We start from the raw sequence: 17,378 nt of genomic DNA, 5'->3' as shown, positions 1-17,378 counted from the left end.
TCAGGTGGGTTAACACTGAAGATACCTGAGCACATCTCTGTCAACTGCAAAGAGCCATTTATGACTCGGCCGACATTCAACACAGATCTGTTCTGAGTGAGGGCAGTCTTGCCTGTTTAGATGAGTTATTGATTAAATACAAGTAATGTAATTAATGATCAGCACTCGTTCATTCGTGCACATACTGTTGGCGCGCGCGCACGCACGCACGCACACACACACACACACACACACACACTTTGCCTCTCTCTAGGAATTATTTGAGGAGACTGTTTAGGCCCCAGTCTGCACAAACACACCATTTTACAACAGGCCACAAGAACACATGTGGACTGCAGGGTCTGTGGCCCAAACTGCATGGGATTATAGAAGGTGGGCATGTCTGCAAAGGGGAGAGATGTGGCTACCCAGAGAACCCATTTTCATTCATACATCTGGAGGTCAGAGGTCAAGGGACCCGCTGGAAATAACAGTTTTCCCCTCAACAGAATTTAGCGTAACTGTGGAGCGATATTCAGCCTCCTCGCTGACGAGCTGCTGGGACTTGACTTTGTTGGCAGCGATGGATTCCTCAGGCCGTGATAAACTGCCTGCCTGATAAACGCCGTTTCATTTTTATTTTTTGTGTGAATGGAGGACAAGCAAAGTAAGATTTTCATTTTACAGTCTCTCTCTCTCTCTCTCTCTCTCTCTCTCTCTCTCTCTCTCTCTCTGATACGTGTTTATTTGCATATAGAGCGGGAAAGTGAGATCCAATCACAAGTGGGAAGGTGAGACGCATGTTAATGCCAGGTGTGTATGGACGGACTGAAAGCTGTTACCAAAGACACATTTTAACACCAGGTGGCAGTTATCACTTTAACACTATTAGTTCATAAGAAATTAGTACATTATAACAAACATTTATTCATAGTTGAGTTTTATTAATGGTTCATATTAATGGTTAAATAGATTTTTGAAAATAAATCAATAATAGTTAGTATATGCCTTAACTCCTCATGATTCATACGTTTGTTAAAGTATTATTGTAACATTATGCTTAATGCATGTACTATTATTGCAAAGTGTTAACCATTTTTCTGTTGCAGTCGGAGGTGGTGTTCTTGTTCTTTTTGCTGGTGCAGTCATGATGTGGTCACTCCGCCTCACTCTGTGATGGCGGTCTGCCTGCTGAACCAGTCCAGGACCTCCTGCTTGTTCTGCTGGAGCCACTTGATGTTGGCCGTGGTCCTCTCCAGGGCCTGCTGCACCGCCAGTGTGGCTGAGCCGAAGCCCGCTGCGCCGTTCTCCCGCTCAAACTCCCTCAGCTAGCCGTGCAAAACAAAGGACAGCAGGTTAAGACAACAGCTTGACCTTCATATGACACAGAGGAATGACCTGGAGCTGCACGTGCCTGTTGAAGCTCAGCAGAGGTAGAGAAGCGCATGGTGACTCCATTGATGAGAGAAGCAAAGGAGAAGGAGCCAACGCCATATCTGAAAAAAATATCAACTGAAGATCAACTAATCCATCTGTTCACACACACACACACAGACACACACACACCTACTCAGCTGATACCCACTGTGTGAACATGTATTTCCAGTGCTCCCTGACAAAGGCCCAGGCCAGCTCCTGTCCCTCTCTGTTCCCGGCAACAGAGACGATGACTGAGGTGGCGTCCTGCTTGCGGATCATTTCTGGCTGCAAGGTGTAGGACAGATACCTGCAGGATCAGAGAGGACAGGTCATGCCACACATGCCCAGGTACATGTGGGTCTTTAAAATCCTTCAGCTTCAGTGTCAGTGATAATAGTTAAAAACTTGAGTTTCACTGACGGCTAATTGTTCCCGTTTTCCAAAGCTTCTTTTCACAGAAATCATGAAATGACAAAATATTTTGAAGCAAGAGATCAAATCAGATATCTTTACGCTGTTGAATTAATGACATTTTTAGGTGACCTGATGAAATTATAAACTTGGAATTAAAAATCTCATGGAAACTTTTGATTCAAAAAGTGTTTTCAGCAAGGTAAAGGAACAGTTCATCCAAAATGCAAAAAAATAAATACAAATAAACAATAAATAAATAAAAAATCTCTTCTTAGTCCTAGTGCAATCTTTCCATCCAGGTAGTTTCTGTGTGCTCCTCCCTGTCTCCCTTCAGTCCAGTACAAAAACCATGACCTACATGTATGGCCTAATCACAGCCCTTATATGTGACAGGCTTTGTTAGGAACTATTTCCTGTCAAAGAACACCAGCAAACTGCACCTGTCTGCTCCCAACAAGTACAGACTTTTTTATTCTTTTGTTTTTGTTCTCTTTTTTCCATCAAAAGACATCTTGGCTCTTTATCAGACGTAGCGGCACAGCAAAAATGTGACGTTGGAGTGTGAACATGTCTTCAGTTTGGCAAACAGTTTCACACAGCCAATATCTCATGCATTTGCATAACGTTAACTGAATTTTTACTTTGGGGCTGCCAGTTTGCTTGTCAAGCTATCCCAGCATTCTTTGCACAGCAATAGAAAATGAACTGAGGCCAAGTCAGTCACCCACCATATCTTGCCTTGTGTGGCTACGCCATGAAAGAGGAAGTTCAATTCCAACAAGTGGGATGTTTTCACTTTGCTGGACAGGTGGTGGTGAGAGCTAAAGGCTTTCCAGTCCTAATGGAATGAATTACTGTAGAAAATGGAGCCTCTGTAAACTCCACTTACAGTGTCTATAGGAACTCTCAGATCTTGAAGGATGATGAAAATAGAGCTCAAGAATACGAGCAAATTAGAAAATCTGTGTTTTAATTGGATTTACCATTCCGTTAAATTGCCATGCTTCGTCATGATCAACCAGGTTTTAATGGCTCAACAAATAAGACATGAATTTGCTTTCTGTCCTGAAAGTTTGGTCTTCACAGGCACAAAAGTCGGAGAAAACACACCAACACACAAACCTTTTCAGCAGCTCCTGGCTGTTGGTGCAGGCCAGAGCTGACATGAGTTTGCTGGCCTCAGTGGCAACAGAGGTTTTCTTGAACTGGAACCAGGCAAACTCCCACTCTGCAGCGCCACCTGCCGCCATGGCGCTGCAGTACACTGTGGAACGCAGGTTGGGATGGATCCTGACCACACAATAAGGATCAAGTGACTGAACTGAATGTTAAAAAGAGTGCATTCAAATGGGCAAGCATGATCAAGCAGTCATTTGCCTTTTCTAGTGCAGTCCACAAGACTCTATGCAGATAGACAATAGATAGAAAGATCACTGACAAATTATGCTGAGGATTATCCATCCACTGTTTGAACCATGTGGTCGTCAGGTTTTGGCATTCGGCTCCCCCGGTGCTGCAGGCCATGCGGAGAGCGTTCACCTGGTTGTACCTGTAGGTGAGAGAAACATCATCGGGGTTGCAGGTATGCAGTCTCTTTTCCAGGCTCTTGCGTGGAGTGTGTGTTAGTGTGTGTGTGTGTGTGTGTGTGTGTGTGTCGAGGTACACTCACTGGTCGGTGTGTCTGTCTGGAGCGTGAGTCCAGTTTGACGTCATGTTTTTGAAATAGAGGAAGAGAGGCATCACCAGCCTCTTCATGTAGTCCTGGAAGAATTGAACGGAACTGAACTGAACTGAATTAAAATGAGCTGATTTGAACTGATTTAATGGACTTGAACACTTTCTCTCTCTCTCCCACACACACACACACACACACACAAACACACATCATGTACCTGCATGGGCTGGTAGACGTCAGTGCGGTCCAACATGAGGTAGTAATAGTGCATGTTATCCAGCGCGGACTGCCAGGGCATGTACTCCCTCTCTGCAGACAGGTAGCTGGTGCTCCCCAGTGCCAGAGTGGTGGGGAGCAGCTTGGCCCTGCACACAGGAGGAATCATCCAAATTATTGTTAATATTCTGACCCCCCCCCCAAAAAAAAAAAAAAAAAAGCTGCAGGCAATTTTGTGCTCTGCTGTTAGTGACTCATGAACTGATTTGCTGGCACAGGTAAAATGTTGTGAGTAAAATTGAATGCTACTATTAATCTCAGATGCCCAAAGGTGACCTACCTGGCCAGATTGAAAGCATCATCCACAAGTTGTGCTCTGTTGATCAGTGGTATAACCTGCAGAAAACAGGATATGAAAGACATTTGAAGAGCAGCAGGTGCAGACGATTCAATATGAGCTGCAGCGACAGAAAGGAGCCGGCCACACTTTAAACACCATGATTGTTCCGTATCTGACATACCGTGTTGAAGTTTGGGGAAATGCTTGTAAAACATATACTCAGTCAATTTTCATTTTAGAAAAAAGAGCTATAAGAATAATAAGTAGAAAACCATATAGAGATCCAACAAATCAGTTCAGTTAAAATTGTTGAAATTTCATGAGTTAGTAGATTACAGCATTCTGCAAATTATGTTTAAAGCTCGTAAAAAAACTTTACCAATCAATATTCAGAAAAGATTTGAGAAAAGAGAAAGCAAGTATAACTTAAAAGGAACAGAGATCTTTAAAAAACAAAACAAAAAAAAAAAAACAAGATTCAGAACTAAACTGATGGAACGTTGCATTTCTGTGAAAGGAATCAGTTTATGGAACAATCTGAACAAAGAAACCAGAGAATCCAAGTTCAAAGTTACATTTAAAAGAACAATCAAAGCCAGTATGTTAAGGAAATATAATGAAATATGTTATTTGTTTGATTGTCATAATCGTTGTCATGAAAGGTATAGTAGCCTATATGTATATTAAAAAAAAATGGACGTTTGAACGTTTGAATGGTATAAATTGAATTGGAAACTCAGGTAAAAGAATGTGACTGTGTGTGTTGTGGCCGGCAGCAATTTTATTTTAATTTTGTTTATTTTGTTGTTGTTGTTTTAATTTAAGTGCATTGCAAATTGATTTTTTGGGATAAAGCAGCAGATTAATTAAGATTATTCTTCTTTCTGCTCCCTTTCATTCGAGATTTGGGAATGTTGTGGTTATAGTGTATTGTTTTTTTTGTTTTGTTTTTCAATGAATGACATAAAATAAATAAATGAATAAATAAAAGTTCCTGTGTACCTGGTGCTGCGTGTCCAGCTGTGCGAGGAGTCTCTCCCAGTTTGCCAGGTCGTAGTTTACCCGGTAATATCCGGTCACATTGATGTTGGCCAGGACCCAATCACAGCCGCTCTTCATGTCCACGTTCACCGCTGACACCAAAACAGAGCGAGGGAAATGAAAGAAAGGAGACCAAATGAGGGATGGCATGTTCCTCACTGGGTACTGTGATGGAAAATACAAACATCACTGTGTGACAACGTTTCCACACACACACACACTCAACCAACTGAGAAAACTTTTCTCTAGTCGTCCTGTTGGTGTGACAAAACTGCTTCAAGGCTGCAGACGTTCATCATGAAACATTTAGACAGAAGTGAGGACTCCTTAGAAATACCTTGACCTAAAATTGGTCTCAGCCTTTATTTAATAAATCAGTAATTCCACAACAGGTCCTTGAAAACCTTTCAAAACCCACTGGATTACCTCACAGTGGATCAGTGTTAATAAAGTTTTTCATTCGTTTTTATTTGTATGCCATTTTTAAATATTTGTTGCTTTAGAAAAGGTTTTCCAACACAAACACAACAGTTTGTGAAGGCAGCTGAATCACATTTGACCTAAACTGACAAAGACTAAAACGAAGGGCATTTTCTGTGTATTTTATTTTACTTTAGTTAGTTTTGTAAGTAGCCTACACAAAACTCATTTAATTTAGGTTTCATTTTTTTCCCCCTAAAGTCTAGTTTTGAAGTTTATTTCATTTAACAGTTTCATGCATTCCTTCATGTTCTTTACAGCAACAAACACAAAAACTCAGGAAAGGAGTCACCAGTAATGCAGAAATGTCAAAACTTTATGGTGTCACACCCAAGCACCAAATAACTGGATGTTTTGAGCAAAGACTTTTGGATCCAGCCCCTTCAGACTGACGGCTGGCAGCTGGTGGAGCCATTTATATGATTCCATACCTGTCCTCTCCATCAGCCACCAGAGGTCTGCCTGCATCTCACCTGACCGCATCCACCTGACAGGAATCAGCCACTCATAGCTGAGGAAAACAGTGAAGGAAGGGGGGAGTGACAAATATGAGACAAGTCTTGTTTTTTCAAGATGTTGCTACTGCTTTCAACATCCAAAAAAACAAAAAACACTGCAATGTTTTTTGTTTAAGCAGTACTTAAAGGGCGATGTGACCACATCACTGGAGTCTGCATCCAGAAGAAAGTGCTCCTGGGATACGGCTCCTGTGGTGGTATCTATGGTAACGACAGGGAAGCCCATCTGGAGCACCCAGCGCTTCATGATGTCATCGACCGTGCGTGGAAGAGACACGCCTTTGTCTTCCACGGCCTATCAGCAAACAGAAACAGAAAGATACTTTAAAAAAAAAAAAAAAATGTGTATCTGCACATTTTCAATTTGTCTGCATTTGGGACAACAGATATCTGTGTTCCGTTTCCATGCAACATACGCATTCATAACAGCTCGACCTGCAACCTGCATGAAAAAGTGAATAATTCCTTGTCAATCTTACCATTTGTAGATGGTCCCACAAGTCGGTCCCTACCGTGTTGGCATAAGCAAAGTCATTGAGGTACCACTGCAGAAAATACACACAGCACAGGTTATCATACGGTCACGAGATGCATGTCCAGGAAATAGTCAAATTACTGGAAATACCATAAAAAAATCTAAGTGATTAAGGTGCATAACACCTGTTCAAGCGAATAAAACCCCTGTATGTCAACATCATATGACCGTCGCTATAGGCAACCAGTTAATTTGCTGGCTACATGGCTGCTGTGCTCAGATTAATTCTGGCATTTGAACTTGGAAATCTTTATAAATCTTTGTGTTGCTCTGTTGTTTCCCATCTGATGTCACCGTTCTAGTCTCTGCAGGTATGAGACAAAGGAATCCACATGCACCTGCTGTCACGGCGCACGGACAGCAGCTCTGTCTGAGGTCAAAGGTCAAACGGCAACGGGTCATGTGATTAAATCCCGAAGCACAAGTGCCGTTTTTATTCGGCAAATGTGTTTCCATCTCAAATAGACCATTATCACAGCAGCCGCTTTGGCATAAAATGGCAGGTAAACACAGATGGTACTAATGATACTAATGATTAATTAAGGTTGTGTTGCATTTGAAAAAGCCTCTTGAAAGCCTCTGTTAGACCTAAAATGAACAGAACCTTAATTAATCTCAGTAACACCTGTGTTAAGCCTGTGGTTTCATGTAAAAACGGCTGCTTTGAAAAAGGTCTGTTACTGCATTTCTTTTAATCAAATAAAAAAAATGCATCCACCTCAAGTGAATATGTAATTTTATTCAACATTTGCCATTTCATCAAGCATTTTTTTTATTTGATAAGGCAAAGTGTGCATAAAAAGGGGGTTGATGGCAACACAGTTAAAGTTAACTTCATCATACTCTCATAACTAACTTCATCCTAAGGGTAAATAATAATACAGGACTTTATTACCAGGTGGCATTTTTGGTGCAAATGACCATGTTATACATATAATCAAATGTTCTCTCCATATACAACATGTTCTTTACTTCGATAAGCCACCAAAATGTTTCAGCATATATAAATATGTGCACAAAAATCTATAAAAACATACACTGAGTCCTTGGACAAAGACTGGCTCTGAGAGGAAATCCGACAACATCCTCAACACTGCGGCACCCTGAGGAGACACAAGTTCGGTTCTGTCAGTGGTGATGTGCTTCATACTGATCACTGTTAGAGGTCGATAAAGTCATAGATTCATCAAAACCTTCTGGTGTATAGCTGTAGCGGTGGTGCTTCGCTGTGCAGCCTGCGTACCTTGCTGTATGAGATGGCGTCAAACTGCTCAGTGATCTGCTCTGGCAGCGTGATGCTGGCCTCATCAGAGGACAGAGGATGAGAGGAAGCCAGGGCATCGACTGCAAACACCCTGTGGATGTCATCAAGCACTATCAAGTCTTTCTGAGATAGATAAAAAAAAAAAAAATAGAGAGAGGAAAAAAATACATAACTCCATGCATTTAATCAGTATCATACAATCTGTCCAGTGGAGTTACTGTATATCTGTAGAAAAATAAATAAAGCCATGTGCTGAGCCCGGTCCACATGTAGGACCAATCAGAAACGGGTCGCCAGGAAAAAATGGCGGCATTTAACATTTTTGCAAACCATGGATACGTTGCATTTGTACGTTTCATATGATCATTTTAACTCAGAGCCAGTGTGCTGGAGCCCATGTCCACTATGTGTGTGAGTTGAGGGCAGCAGGCAGACTCCTTGCTTTGTCTCTTGTGTGCTGCAGGGATATCAGAGTCCCTGAAGATCTTTTTCCGAAGAAAGTCGTCAATTCCCACACACACTTTTTCACCTCTGCACTGATTTATTTCAGAGAGTTAGTCAACGTTTCGGTTACAAGTCTTGAGAGAGATTCTTGTGACTGAAACACTGGACTATTCCTGGAAAGGGACAGAGTTAGTTGGCTCAGTTAGCTGGGGATCTGTTTCCAGAAAGAGAAATTAAAGAGACTAAAAGACCGAGACTCAAATAAAGAATGAAACTGGATCCTCACCACGTTCCATGTCGGCTCAGCGTAGTCTGCTCCCAGGTAGGACACATAGGAGGCAAAGCCCTCATTCAGCCACACCTCATTCCACCACCTCAGGGTCACCAGGTTACCAAACCACTGGCCAGGACAAATTAAATCAGTCCAATAATCAACTGATTCATTAACAAGTTGATGTTCTCATTGCTGCATTATCTTTAGTTGTTTAGATTCACAGCTGCCCTCAAAACAGCACTAAATGCAGCACTTTTTACAGCAAATACACCATGAGAGACAGGTGAATTAATAAAAGCTCACCATGTGGGCCAGCTCATGAGCAATGATGGTGGCAGTGGTCTCTCTGTTTCTGTTGGAGGAGGTTCCAGGGTCATAGAGCAGGTTGGCCTCTCTGTATGTGACCAAACCCCAATTCTCCATCGCCCCGAAATAGAAGTCTGGCAGAGCGATTTGATCTACAAGGCAAAGAAAGAGGCGTGAGTTAAAAAGTAACTAAACCTTAAAACCTGAATCTGAGTGAAGCCTGACCTCTGGTGGTGAAAAGGAGGGCGCCTGATCTTAGGTCACAGATGATGTCATCACACTGACAGTACAACAGGTGTTGACATTGCCTGCCCAAAAGTCCAAGGACCTTAATTTGAGGGTTAGCTACTTTTTAAATGATGGGAATAACATCAGTGGTCAAGGAATCAGTGTAATCTGACTGGAAATAAAGGTGACTGTGATTATGAATGTGTTTCCTCAGCCTAGCTACAGTTTACATTTCACTGTGAACTTTTGTAGCTGAAGGGAACCCAAATGCAGAAAAGTTCCTGTCAAGGATTGGTGGTGCATTTCCAGCTCAAAGGTTTCGTCTGTCTTCTCCACAGCAGTTCTGTTTTTCTGGCTACTGCATGGACGTTGGGGCAGGGGTGTAGCACGTCCCTGATGTCTGTGCTTCCGACTGGGTGAGTACATGGTCGCCGCGCAGGAGGGTCTTAAGTAGTATTTCATTATTAAAGGGACATTGTTTTTTTTTCACCTTTGCAAAGAATCTTTCATGAGCTGAAATCAGAAAAAAGCATATTGTGCAGACTTTTCTATGAGCATTCCACCAGTCAGACAGAGGAAGCTGCAGCTATTATATTGTCTTTTTTGTATGTGATAGCTTTGCTATTGATTATAAAACTTTGTAATTCTGTTTGTCCCCAAAACCGGAGTTGACTGCAATCTTTCTGTAGGCCCAGGGACCCGAAACTCAAATGACATCCCTGGGCACCCAAGCCCTGGTGCCCTTCCTCACAGGCTTTAGGCCTCAGGTATTAGTCCAGTAATTTTAGGCCAAAATTGGGGTCAACCCTAGGACAAATTGCAAGAGAAGCAAACTCAACTGATTTTGTATCCTCAGTTTGTCCTGAGTGAGGGAAAAAAAAGTCCCAAGGAATCCCATTGGTGGAAAGTTTTGAAAATCACCTATTTATGACCACATATTACCAAAAAAAAACAAAAAAAAAAACCCACTGTTTTTAACACACAGGGGAAAGGGGTTCAAAATTTTACTTTCAGATATCACTATAAAAATTCACAAGTTGATTACATACAAAAAAGACAAGAATAAAAGTCAATTACAAGTTCTTTGAATTATTCTGTTTATGCATGCATATCACACATTATCTGATTTGATATGCACTAATAAGGAATATAAGGAATAAAAGCCAGAACAGATATTTAAACAGTTAATTAAAAGGTTACTATATTCCAAACTCCCATTTAATTAAAAGGTTACTATATATATAGTAACCTTTTTAATTAATTCACCGTTTAAATATCGCATATCAAATCAGATAATGTGTGATATGCATGTGTAAACAGAATAATTCAAAGAACTTGTAATTGACTTTTTTTCTTGTCTTTGTGTGTGTAATCAACTTGTGAATTTTTATAGTCATATCTGAAAGTAAAATGTTGAACCCCTTTCCCATGTGTGTTAAAAGGCTGTTTTTTGGTAATATATGGTCATATAGAGGTGATTTTCAAAACTTTCCACCAATGGGATTCCTTGGGACTTTTTTCCCCTCACTCAGGACAAACTGAGGATCCAAAATCAGTTGAGTTTGCTTCTCTTGCAATTTGTCCTAGGTTTTTTCATAAAATGACTGGACTATATATATGTTTTTGTGGTTTAATTACTCTGTACAGGTTACCTTGTTACTCTCTGATGTCTTGAAACATGATTTGCTGTCTTCAAGTGTTCTTAGCCCTTCAGTTGTGTGGTAGATGGAAGCAAGTGCACATTCAGCTTCAGAGAGCAGCCTCACCTGACTTGGACAGAGGGTAGGAGGTGTTGTAGTATTGCTGGAAAAAGTCCAGAATGGGTCCAGTCAGGTTGAGGGCATAGTTTCCGTGTCCCTCTTCAATGGCCTTCCTGCGGGCCCAGATACGGATCTGCAGACAAAATACACATCCCTTATTTGCATCTGTTATTATTCAGAATCACTTAATAGGACACAACAATGTAGCTAGAAATGCAGTCACTTTTAAAAGGCACCAGCCTCAGAGACAAAAGGTTGAGTCTCTCTTTGACACAACCAGTTAGTACACATAAGGCAACTTTTTCCTTTACCTTTTTTCATAATGTGCATCGAAACAAATATTATAATTTATGGCATATTATATCAGTAACAGTGCATCAGCAGTCCACATTTTGTTCTCACTGAAAAACCATGTGACGTGGACCCACAGTCTATGACAGGATAGTTACCAGTGTGTCTCCTTGTTTAGCGCTGAGGTGTGTGTAGTCAGAGACGACGAGGGCCAGTAGGTAGGAGGACATTCTCTTGGTGGGCTCGAACCTGGTCTGTGTGACAGCCACTCCGTCAACACTGCGGTTAACAACCTCTGCAGAGGGAGCAAACCGACTGTTGAGGCCGTCTGCAAGTCGTCTGACTGATTTGCTGTTTCATATGTGTGGCTATTTTTGTGGGAATTATGCTGATGTGATGTCTGGACGTGCAGTGTGCCTGTTGGTTTAGGACGGGTGAACAGGCGGTCACGAGGGCAAACAATTTTCAGCCGCGCTCCACAAATTAACTGTTAAACACACACCATGAATCCTGCTGACACGACTCCTTACATAATTTTCCTTTCCTTCAATTTTCCTCTTGTGGTGTCTGGACTGACAACAAAGAGCACTATCACAGGTTTAACTGGAAAGGACAGCTAATGCCTCTCCCATTTTATCTGCCTTTTCATCGGCTTCCCTTTGAAATAGAGACGTTAAGGCTGAATTATGATTTCGTTGGCACTTTCAAAGAAAATAAATGACTTGGCTTGAGCTTTTATTGCGGTGCTTTGGACTCTTGGATCTGCAGATGAGGCTACTTGCAGAGCGCCTGAGCTGAACCGTGTTTACAGCAGCAAACTCTGCATCCTTTTTAAAGATGAAAAGCTCCTTTTAATGACCTTGGATGATATTTAATGGGCACCTTGTTGATGTTCTCATTATGCTGCATTATCTTTGGTTCAACTGGTTTAATTATTCATAATCCATAATAGATTCTAAATTTGGCTGCAAAGTTTAGGAGCTTAGTTACTACTGAACTTGTTTAAATGCTGCATGCACTATTTGTACACTGTTTTTAAAGGTATAGTTCACCCATTTATAAAAATGGCTGAAACCAGGATTCGTCCTCTGGATTAATGCAGAAGAGGCTTTATTTTTATGGGAGCAGGCTGCACACACCTCTCTCCATGCCATTGGACAGGGCAACACTTCCAGGGGCGTGGAGGAGAGTGATGTGGAAAACAGCTTTCATGGCTGGCTCATCAAAGCAGGGGAAGGTCTTTCTGGCATGAGTTGGGTGCATCTGAGAGGTGGCAACAACCCTGATGGTGAAGAACAGCCACCAACACAAGAAACATTTGAAAACTGTCCATCAAAGCATTAAAAGTAAATTAAAAAAAAAAAAAAAAAAGTTTAAGCTATGTCACGGCATTCACTCTGAGTCTCTGTCACCACATGGCCTTCTTCAGTTTCTAATTATTTTGTCATTTATAAAATTCAATTCAGCATTTCCCTCTCAGACTGGACTTACTTTTGGACTCCATCCTCTTCATATTCACTCCTGTAAAAGCCCGCCAAGTCGTCAGCGAGTTCTCCGCTGAATTCAGCGTACAGCTGGTACTTCTGCCCTTTAGTTAATTCCCAGTCCAGTTGTACAACCAGATACTGAGTGTTAGGCTGCAGCCAGGAGGACTGAATGCTTGGAGCAGACACACCATCTGGGGAGAGAGAGACATGAGGAGAGACAAACAAACAAAAGCTGTGGTCTGGTTTCATTGACTTTGATGCATGAGATATTAAAAAAAAAAAAAAAAAAAAAAGAAACCGCCCATAAATTTCAACTGTTAAAAGTTTTCTTTGGCTAGGGCCTGTTATTATTATTGAATAGGTAGTTCAATAATAATAAAGAACCTGAACTGTAATGTTATCATTTAGCATTTCTGTTTGTCATTTTTCAAGAACAAATTACTGACACAAAATGGAATAAAAGTTACTTCATTTATATTTAGCCCTATATTTAGCTAATTACAAGAATGTGCTTAATCTTGCTATTTCCAGCTTGTTTCCAATGAGTAATGCTAATATTAACTAACCCACAGCATTGTAAGTCTACCTGGGTGTGTACTTTACCTGGAGCAGTGAGCGCACACATGTGTGTGTTGTTCAGCGTGGTGTAGTTGAGCTTGTTGGAGTGGATGAGAATTAAATCTGTCTCCTCCACACACTCAAACTCCACCGTGGAATTCCCTGATGGATGGATATAATAGGACTATTAATGCTCATAGAGAAATAAGTTGAGCAGTGAGAACAGGCCTGTGATGTAAAACACCTAATTTTGCCATTGCATTAATTAAGTGGCCAAAGTTGACAGAAATGTAAGACTAATGGACCATAATTTGCTATGTATATCACAACTGAGTGAAGTGTATAAAGTGACTGGAAGTGTTAGAAACAGCCATAATTTTATTTTTACAACACAAAATCCTGGACGGACACAAACAGTTTAGCTGAGGTCAGTAAGTTCAAGGAATTAATGAAATCCTGCTGTCAATCACTGTCAAGTGTTTTATGCTGGAAACAGAACGTTAACTCTAAATAAATAATATAAAAATAGTCAGCCTCGTTTTGGAGTCTCCATACTGCAGGTACAGGCCTGCTGCTCAGTGCACCAACACTTGTTTCACTTGCTGAAACTGAATTACAAAAAAAGGATTTACAGCGGTCAAAGCTATAGGTAGGGCTGGGCAATATGTTGATATTATATCGATATTATGAATATGAAACAAATACTGTCTGGGATTTTGGATATTGTAATAGTGATGTGTGAATTGTGATCTGACTGAAGCATTGTCATGTCCTGGTTTTAAAGGCTTTCCAGTGAAGGGACGAGATTTTGTGAACTTACCTGATCGCTCTGGCTGTTCTATTATTTGTCTTTACAATATTGATATTGATGTATTTGGTAAAAAATAATGTGATTTTTAAATTTGTCCATGTCGCCAGGACCTGACTGTAGGTGGTGTTGACCACAGTCCTGATTCATATGTATGACATGGACTCATGTGCTGAAGAAACGTCACATGACTCCTCACCTGTAAAAATGTAGAGGCCGCTGGAGAGTTCGGGGGTGAGGCGAGGCCACAGGGTCACATGATAACGCTCAGGGACCAAGGAGGCAGGGAGACGGTAGCTAGGAAAACAACAACAACAACAACAACAACAACAAAAAAAACAATCGGCATAAGCAGAAATTGAATGGCAGTTTTGGAAATTTACAGTTCATTTTCAAAATCTGACATCTGGGCAGCGACTTCACCACTACTTGGAATAAACGCAAAACTCTGCAAGACGTTTATTTTTGCCTCTTCCACTCCTCATTCACTGTCTAGCTGTTTGTCCTACTATGGCCATGCTCGCTCTGATCGCAGGTGAATTCATCCAGGTTGTGTGGTGCATGTTTTTGGGTGAGTTTACTCACTGCTAACCAGACATTTCATGTCTGTGTAAAAGGGAGGAAGGTGTTTTGGACGGCCCCTGCTTCAACCTTCAAGAGGTCGCTCTAGCTGATGTTCCTGTTTCATCTGATGAGTCCCCAGCATGTGGAAAGACACCAGATAACCCAAGGAGACCAGAAATGACCGAAGCAAAGCACATTGGAGAGTGGTGCGTCGTTAATTAGGACAATGAAGCGTACCCAGGGGTCATCATGGATGCAGAAGGGCAAAGTGTGAAAGTTAAGTGTATGCACTGCAATGGCATAAACAAGTTCCATTGGCCAAGTCTCCGGGAGGACATCTGTTGGTACCATGACTGGCAGATACTTTGCCTAATAGCAGAACCGTCTGCTTGGCACAGCTGCTGCAGAATTGAGCCATGTCTCTGCAGAAAGGGAGTGACTGTTTGGAGACGCATCTAAGTGATCTCTCTGTAACATGCTGTTTTTTTTTTTTTTTTAAATCAACCGTTTTCCACTTAAAAACATTTTTCTTCTTGTTCTACAGGTGAATGTTTGACTTTCACTGTGCAGAATGATGTTTAATACTAGAAGGCCACATTAATGGCTCATTTTGGGCATCTTTATTCAGTGGCCGCATGCAGGTAGAGTGGATCAAAACCAGTCTGTTCAACTGGTAATTTCCCCCTACATGGCAAAAGGACCTCTGACATTCATTCATTCATTCATTCATTCATTTATTTACATCATTTCCTTTAGATTTTTTGCATTTATGAGGCCATTCAGTGACATTTCACATGTCCACCCTGTCTTGTCATTGTCCACCCTGTCATTTTCATGTTTTATGAAAATAAACAAATTATTTTCACAAGTTAGCAAAACCTTTTGTGTGATTCCTTTATAAACAAATGAGGGCCAAATAGTGTAGTTTGAAAGTTTGACCATATACATTACTCACAAAAAGTTAGGGATATTCGGCTTTCGGGTGAAATTTCAGGATGAACCTAAAATGCATTATAACCTTTACAGGTGAACTTAATGTGACCTTCTGTAAACTTTTGAATGCACATGTCCAACTGTTCAATGTTTCAGTACTTTTTGCACAAGTTGCTGTTCTCTAACAAGCTTAATGGCAAAATTCACATCAGGTGTTTGATGCTCCAGCTCATCGAGGTCGTATCATTAGGGAACGGCTGCTGGAGACTGGGGTACCTCAAATGGAGTGGCCTGCACTTTCTCGGACCTGAATCCCATAGAAAACCTATGGTATCAGCTGAGTCGCCGTGTAGAGGCTCGGAGCTCTGTACCCCAGAACCTCAATGTCCTGAGGGCCGCCCTTCAAGAAGAGTGGGATGCCATGCCTCAGCAGACAATAAGTCGACTTGTGAACAGCATGAGACGTCGTTGTCAAGCTGTAATTGATGCTCAAGGGCACATGACAAGTTATTGACACTGACATTTTTTGTTGTGGTATATCCACCACTGTTGTTGGCTTTTGTTTCAAGAAATTGTTTGAGATGAGGAAATCACCAGTGTATGCTTCTACTTAAATGCCCTACTTTCATGATATAATATCACTGTAGCGTGAACTTTTTATATTTTCCATAAATTTCACCCAAAATCCAAATATCCCTAACTTTTTTGTGAGTAGTGTATCTTTGTTGTTAGATTTTATTTAGAAAAGAAAGTGCAACTCTCACAGATTGTATAGAGAAACAAATACTTTGCCATAATTTCATTATTATCCAAATACTTTTCCCATTAACTAAAATATATTGTTGAGAAAGGGACTAAATAGCTTTCTGAAAATGTACATTTTATAATCACTATGTAATTACAATGTATTTACTCTACTTTGAATTTGTCTGTGACAGGGTGGACATATTTTGCTGTTTGCATGTACATTGTCTGCTTGCAGTTAATTTATAGAAAGTGTTGGAGCTTGACCAAAATGCATAACATCTACTTAATACAATGAAAATGAAGTTCAGTGGAAAATCTCAGCTTTTTCTTTTGGAAATGGGGAAGTCTCAAAGGCATCTTATGGTGATATTGACTCATTTCATTCCCTCAGGTGTGTTGTAGGAACCCACACCACACACAGCTCAGCAGAGAACTGTACTGTCGCATAACATTTCTCCCACCATGACAGCATACAGGATACAATTCATATTGTTGAGTTAGAAATCAGTTTTAAGATATAAAACAAGAAGGCAGAGGGCAGAAGTTATTAGCTACCAGGATCCCAGTCCCAGAACACGGGTACCGGTTTGGTCTTCTAAAGTGGAGACCAGTTGCCTACCTGTCCCAAGGAGCTGTGACATCATCATGACCACCTGTCAGGGCAAGAGTCCACAATGTGACAATGGTTGCTACAGAGACTAGAGCTAAGAGCACAAACAGGACACACAGCCTGCTGACTCGGCAGCCTTTCTCCATGCTCTTGCAGACAGCACAAAGAGGATAAAGCTGCAAAATAAAAATAAAAAAGCCTAAAAACAATGTCTAAAATAATAACTAATGAAGCGTCACTCCAGTGGCTTACTGGGGCTAAAATGTCAGCAGAACTGCAAGCTGAATAGCCGCTAAAACACCAGTGAACATAAGCCTGGTTGCTATAACTAAGTGGCTGTAATTCGCTGAGTTGTTGGCAGACTGGCAAACGCCACCGAGTGCCAGCATTTAACTGCTGTTCCAGCCCGTCCATTTCAACATTATAGAGCCCTCCATGTACTGGAACATAATGGATGATGTATTGGCCAGAACAGCTCTCATGAGCG

The 17,378-nt window shown here is 41.2% G+C and overlaps 1 protein-coding gene across 1 annotated transcript; it reads right to left on the bottom strand.

The window, feature by feature from the left end:
* Nucleotides 1–1,120: 1,120 nt before the first annotated feature.
* LOC115360445 (aminopeptidase N-like) lies at nt 1,121–17,037 on the bottom strand. Its single transcript, XM_030053365.1, has 23 exons — nt 16,901–17,037; nt 14,237–14,334; nt 13,275–13,391; nt 12,676–12,862; nt 12,324–12,466; nt 11,343–11,479; nt 10,900–11,026; nt 8,903–9,057; nt 8,612–8,725; nt 7,861–8,004; nt 7,655–7,720; nt 6,562–6,627; nt 6,205–6,377; nt 5,996–6,075; nt 5,046–5,176; nt 4,044–4,099; nt 3,705–3,852; nt 3,482–3,573; nt 3,251–3,361; nt 2,935–3,102; nt 1,565–1,705; nt 1,394–1,475; nt 1,121–1,307 (listed from the first exon to the last, which is right to left on the bottom strand). The coding sequence occupies exons 1-23, from the start codon at nt 17,035–17,037 to the stop codon at nt 1,146–1,148; spliced, it is 2,835 nt and encodes a 944-aa protein (XP_029909225.1). The 3' UTR covers nt 1,121–1,145.
* Nucleotides 17,038–17,378: the final 341 nt, after the last annotated feature.

The sequence above is a fragment of the Myripristis murdjan genome, chromosome 6 (genome assembly GCF_902150065.1).
Source record: "Myripristis murdjan chromosome 6, fMyrMur1.1, whole genome shotgun sequence".
Classification (NCBI taxonomy): domain Eukaryota; kingdom Metazoa; phylum Chordata; class Actinopteri; order Holocentriformes; family Holocentridae; genus Myripristis; species Myripristis murdjan.
Note: the sequence above shows the minus strand (reverse complement) of the source record. Positions and strands in the feature narration are given on the sequence as shown.